General features: G+C 35.5%; 1 protein-coding gene across 1 annotated transcript in view; it reads left to right on the top strand.

The window, feature by feature from the left end:
• LOC144441598 (uncharacterized) overlaps positions 1-4,837 on the top strand; it is an 8,403-nt gene extending 3,566 nt beyond the window's left edge. Inside the window, exons 4-6 of the mRNA XM_078131108.1 lie at positions 2,309-2,524; positions 3,247-3,468; positions 4,410-4,837. Of these exons, the coding sequence (XP_077987234.1) occupies positions 2,309-2,524; positions 3,247-3,468; positions 4,410-4,681 (710 nt within the window). The 3' untranslated portion in view covers positions 4,682-4,837. The remainder of the gene's footprint in view (positions 1-2,308; positions 2,525-3,246; positions 3,469-4,409) is intronic.
• The last annotated feature ends 2,139 nt before the right edge of the window (positions 4,838-6,976 follow it).

Raw genomic sequence — 6,976 nt, 5'->3', positions numbered from 1 at the left:
CACATGCATGTATACATACATACATACATACATACATACATACATACATACATACATACATACATACATACATACATAAATAATGAGAGTTCCATAAATACAAAAGAATACATTTGCGAAACTTCATATTGCTTTATCGAGTTTAATATCAATGATCACGTCATTTCATACTGAAAAATTTAACATCTACACAACACAAGGAATATCCTGACATATCAAAGAAATGTTTTACCAATTTGTTCAGTACTTTCACATGTTTGTATCGAATTTACTGTAATCATTTTGTATCAAACAACTTACCAACTAGACATCAAGTCAGGGGGCATGCCAGTCAAATATCAAACCAATCTGCACAATATCTTTTAAGTTTCATATTTCTGGCTAGAAATTATCGTATCATATATTTGACCTACATTTCATATCAACGATCGAGGTCATCGTGTCTGACATTTCACGGAGAAATGTCATTATCAAATTTCAAACCAATACAGTCAAGATTGTTGATCTTGTATTCACATCAACAAGGTCATATGCCCAATCACATCAATGCTATATATCTGCCATGGCAAAACCCTAAGTGAAAAGTAAATCATTATATATATATATATATATATATATATATATATATATATATATATATATATATATATATATATATATATATATATATATATATATATATATATATAACTCGGTGAGTATCAATCTGCTAAGACAGTGCTCTATACCGCAGTGGCAGAGCGTAATAGTTTTAGACAAAACTATATATATATATATATATATATATATATATATATATATATATATATATATATATATATATATATATATATATATATATATATATATATATATATATATATATATATATATGCCACTGCGGCATAGAGCACTGTCTTAGCAGATTGATACTCACCGATTTATATATATATATATATATATACTTTAATTTTATCAACATTCATTGTCATAAATGGCATGCTTATCTCTTGAATGAAAATAATCATAAATATTGTTGAATGACAATCATCATATAAATGCAAATACAAAGATTCCTCATCTTGAAAATAGTCAATATGCTGGTGGAATTTTGTCTGGCAAATGCGGAAGTTCGTCTGGACCATTTATTACCTGTAAATGCTAGTAGTTACCGGCATCTCCCCAGGCTGTATAATATAGACATCCCTAGACACATCATCTTCACTACAAATGTTGAAATCTAATCACATCAGCAGTCTTGAGTAAAAGTGTTTAGATGTAAAATCATATGTTTTAAAACGTTATCTGCATAGCAACCGATTCAGTCATCTAGTCTATACTCCCCAAGAAATATCCCTATGTAAATAATGGAATTTCGAACCATATCCCAACAGTATCATTTTTTAGCCCGCCCCCAATGGGCACACTTCGGAGGGCATGTACAACGTGTCTATATCCTTGCATCTATATGTTAATCTATCCGTGGACGGACAACTCTCGAAGACACAGATTTAATTTCAACAAAATCTGTTAGATTTGTCTGACATTACGTCATTTAGTTTACGACCATGACAAACTTAACTGTACAACTGGTAATGTTTGCTTTATTTACCTAACTATACTTTTGACTACCATTCTGGTAAGTCAATAATTATAATGGGCCCACTCCAATTTTACTCCAATATTTGATCGCGATATTCCCGATGCCATATAATGCAATCTTAGACTAAATATTCGCAATATTTATCCGCATCTGAATTATTCGTCTAACTATCGATGGACCTATTGTCTAATCAAATTTCCCAGAATAAAGACTGAGCACCATTTTGAGCGTTGCCTCTAAAACTGTACTTTCGATTCAGCTTAAGAGGGCAAAAGATCGGGTGGGGGGGGGGGGCAAAATGAACAGGGGGCAAAAGGCTGGATGGCAACATGCCGGGGAGCGAAAGGACCGAGGGGGGGGGGCAACGGGCCTGTTGCCATCATTGTAATAAAATATACATTAAGCAAGACGACACATTGCTATCCAAAATGAAACTAAGTAAATATTAAGTGTTTTGCCTAGTTGCATTATCTTCGAAAAACGCTGCTACAGCACTTAGCTTGTGTTCAACGTATATTTAAAATACATAGTCTAGGCGACCAATGTTGTGAAGCGATGAAAACAGAACTGTACATGTCTGACTCTTGAGATATGTTCATATATAGATTTGTCATAAAATTGTCCTTTGTATATTACATTCTATGTATTACTACAAATTTAAGGGAAGAAGCAAGTTTATAATTTCTGTCATTAAATTGACCAATCTGTAAACATTTCTTTCCCTAGGACTCGAATGTTCTTATTCGTCAGAATGTCAAAATGGGGGAACGTGTGAAAATGGTGGTACCTGTACATGTATTTCAGGCTATTCAGGCAAACAATGTTCAAAACATGTGATTCCAGACTGTTCAGGAGATTATGACTGCAATTATTACGGTTACTGTATCTACGGATCATGTAGTTGTCAGTATGGTCATTCAGGAACATATTGTCAGAATAGTGGTAAGTTTTTTAAGTTTGTTGACACATTTTTAGACTGGAAAATCCCGCAATGTTAATGGAAAATTTCAGGGGATGTTTTCATTTATGATACAAAAAAGGGGCCGCAAAATCTTGAATCATTTGCAAAGGTCTGAGGCACCCGACTGTTAGTACAGAAGAATTAAATCTGATGGTGTGAACCGACGTCGGTGTGTATTTTACGTATATGATTGGCAGGTGCAATGACCAATCAGAACTCAGACGACATAGCGGGTTTCTCCATCCGTTCAAAGTACAACGGCATTGAGTTGAATGTTACTCACAAGAAGTTGGTTTAATTGACTTTTGTTACCAAAGTTATGACGGAAACTGCTTCATGCAGTTTCCGTCATAGCTTTAGTAATATAAGTCCACTGAATCAACTTCACCATTTATTAACATTTGGCATCGTAACATTCAGAGGCCATTCGGTCCATGTGATTTTTTTTTGTCATAACGTTCCGATCATTATGGTGAATTTGCATTATTTCCATAATGTCAGCTTTTTCTCGGATAAAACAATCTCTCATATTATTAGATTGAATGTAAACTTTCACTCGGAAGCAAAGTTTTAGTTTACGCGTCCTAGTTCTTGCAGCCGGCGAGGTATTCGTAGCATGGGACCCCGAGATGCACTAGTTGTTTGAGACAGACTAGTATTGATGCCATCCATTTAATATTTTACATTTATATCATGTTGACAGATAGTGATTCCGATGATGACTCGTACACTGACGACTTTTCTACTGATTACATTCCTGTGACAGTCATAGTTACCATTGTGACGGTGATACTAGTGTCATGTCTGTTTTTTGGAATATGCGCTTATAGAGCGAAGAAGATGAGGAGTATGACTTCGACTCTTTCAACAAATACCGTCATTACCAGTGGCGTTCGACCAGATACAAGTAATACCAACAGTCAACGTAAGTAGTGCATTGCTAAACTGTCAATTACCCGAAAAGTAGCACTGCTACAGCAACTCTTCTTTTCGAGAAGTCGACAGATTATGCTGCAACTTTGACACATATAACCTGATCTTGTAGTTCATTCAATTCACTGCAATAATTTGTTCTCCCAGTAACTATGAGATACTTAATATATTACACTATTAGTACTCTGTGTAATTAAATGTCACATTATGTCAAAGGTCATGAAGTATATGCAAGAAATACTAATGCTAGCCTTAGTAATAAAAACGAGTAACTTACTATATTCTAATGCAACACTCGACCTCTATAAAATATTGGCTTGGACACATGGTTTAACCGCATAACCAAGTTTGGCGTTGATAAAGTGTTTGCAATTTATCCAACGACCGACATCGTAGCCTATCTTGTTTGACTGACGTAGACTGACAGATTTGTGACGTAAAAATAATCAATATGATCGAAGTAAAATTAGTCCGTTCATTTACCTGTCAAATTTCCAAGTTTTTACCTTCCGTAAGGAAGATTATATAATATTTGGGACGAAATATATTTCTGTCTGTCTGTGTGTCTGTCTGTCCGCCTGTCTGTATCATCATTTTCTCCAAAAAAAACGACTGTTTCAATTCAATTCAAAGCTTTATATTTGCGTACGCATATGATTGAGGCCATGCCAACATTGTGTGACGATTAGACGAGAGTTTCCATGACATACAGCTGCACAAATCATGTTTTCACTGAATTTTTAAGGTAATTTATTCTTATTAGGTATTGTTCGGCACATGCAATTGCATATTTAGATTGAATACATGTTATACAGGAACTTTGCAAATTGTCAATGTACTTGGTCATGAGCTCTCATGCAAAGAAAACAAAACATTATTGTTTTTTTACAATGTCAACGTTTTATATCCTATTATTTCATTTACTGCTCACAGAATATCAATACGTATCTGGTAGCGAATCATTACAGCAGCACGAGAGGAGTGTTCCAGTCGCTCCATCAACATCTGGCTCGCCAACAGTTATACCAATGACAGGAGGAGTAACACCGTCAGCTCCACCAGAATTATCGAATGACAATCCACCAGCATATGATGTTGTAGAACCAACAAATGCACAATCAGATCTTCTACCACCGCCAAGTTATGAGGCAGCACTTCTGATATCTGATAGTGGTGCAACGAATGATCCACCTACACCTGTATAATAACCAATTAGACTTTTAATATGTAGTGTTTTCTCATACAAGTAGGCCTCTCATAACACAACAACATAAAAACATTTGGGAGAAATGCTCCATAGTAAATTAGTTGTAGGCGTCACCACACGCCTACAGGTTGTGTATACAAAATATATATGTACTGTTGCATCAATGCTGCTTGACATGCATACATACATACATACATACATACATACATACATACATACATACATACATACATACATACATACATACATACATACGAACAGACAGACAGACAGACAGACAGACAGACAGACAGACATATACAGAGGGACAGACTGCCAGATAGACAGACAGACAGACAGACAGACAGACAGACAGACAGACAGACAGACTTATGAGACTGACTGAATTTTTATTAGCATTTTTGAAATGCAAACGAAAATCTTTATCATCATCAATGTATTTGAAATTTGAAGCTTACATATTACCTAATTACAAAAAATCACAACTTTTGCAAATGCCCGACGAAGATAAAAAATAAGTTACTTCTGTAAGCATTATAACGTGTTGGGAACATTTTTTTCTTGTCAATGATGTACAAAATGATATAATATTTGAAGTTCCCACTTGTGCTCATTGCTGACAGTTATTAATTAATAAAAGAGCATTATTTATAAACATCATAAGATACATCTATAAGCTTTATTATATGACTCGTGTGCTTTGCTATCCTTGATTCATGTACCAAATAAAATTTAACGCTGGCATACATATATTAAAGATAATGTATAGCTATGAAAATCGTTAGTTATGCAAGTGTGGTATTAATATCCATAGGCTGTTTATCAAAAACCATTAGATAGTTGAGTGGCATGTTTCAGTGCAGCTGGTACAACAGTGTTTTAGATACGACAGTGTCAACAGTGAGACACAAGTGCACACCTACATAACTACATGTACCTACCTAGCTGTATGTATGTAAGTATGTATGTATGTATGTATGTATGTATGTATGTAGGCATGTATGTATGTTCGCACGCACGTATTTATCCACCATCTATCTACATAGCTAGCTACTGACATGTTGCCAAATCCACTTCAGAAAAAAAGTCCAGTGGTAGTGGATGTACATACGGGATGGACAAACGGACAGACAGACAGACAGACAGACAGACAGACAGACAGACAGACAGACAGATTTTATACTGGCAGTGAACAACAAATATAATATCGGCAAGCACGGCAAAATCGACCGTCGGAATGTTGTACTTCTTAAACATCTATGACATCACGCCATCGACCTTCTCACGAACCGTAATAAGCAATCCATACATTAGATGATAAATGGCAGCAGTTGGTGCGATTCACTATTGCAGAAGATAAAAGTATGTCATGAGTACTGTTGAGCTTTTGCCACACATACCGATACCATTGTACATTAGCACTAACCGTGATCATGTTTCAATATGTGGCCTCAGTTAAAAGCTCTATCATGCCTCAGATCACGCAACGTCGTCAAGGTCGTGTTAACATTCAAGCGGTCCAGACCTCTAAAGAACAGTACAAAACTACAGCTTATTACTTTACTCGTTCAGATTATCATTTCATTCGATATATGGTGAACTTGTTCATTACCTTCCCCTTACCCAAACGGTGAAACCTCGCGGAGAATCGAAGTACATTATTTCATAATTTAAAAATATTTACTAGACGGTTGTGATCGGAGAGAGCCATCAAGCGGTGAGTTTGTGTGATGACGACCCTGACTCGAGGTGAACGAGGTGACCGAGATGCCCTACATTATTCTGTTACTCGTCACGATGATTCAGGTACGTAGATGGAATATCAGTCGCATTGTAATCTTCTTATTTTTTTGTAACCGGAGGCAAAATTTCAGTAATTAATAATTACCATATATGTATTGGGCAGATTAGATTGTTATGAATGAAATTCCCCCGAAGCAAACAAGACTACTATTATCTTAAAGAACGCAGGTCACGACCTTGACCAATTGACATGTTTGTCTACTAACACTTCTACAAGCTGAAGTCTGGCCTCAAAACCACACTTCATACCTCTTTATATTACTGAAACAGATGATAGAGAAAGGGAACAATCAATCGCCTGTATTCACGTGTTTTATACACGTCTTATGTACCATGATATATTAGTATATGTTGAATAAGAATGATGCATGAAAAAGTAAATGTTCATTGGGGCCGTTCATTGGGTATACTGTGTGCTGGGTTGTAATTATGACTTTGTTTATGTTATCATTGAAAACAAAGTGAATGCATTATTATATATATCTCAGAT

This window comes from Glandiceps talaboti, chromosome 1 (assembly GCF_964340395.1).
Source record: "Glandiceps talaboti chromosome 1, keGlaTala1.1, whole genome shotgun sequence".
Lineage (NCBI taxonomy): Eukaryota > Metazoa > Hemichordata > Enteropneusta > Spengelidae > Glandiceps > Glandiceps talaboti.
The sequence above is the reverse complement of the archived record's forward strand: the minus strand, read 5'-3'. Positions and strand labels throughout refer to the sequence as shown.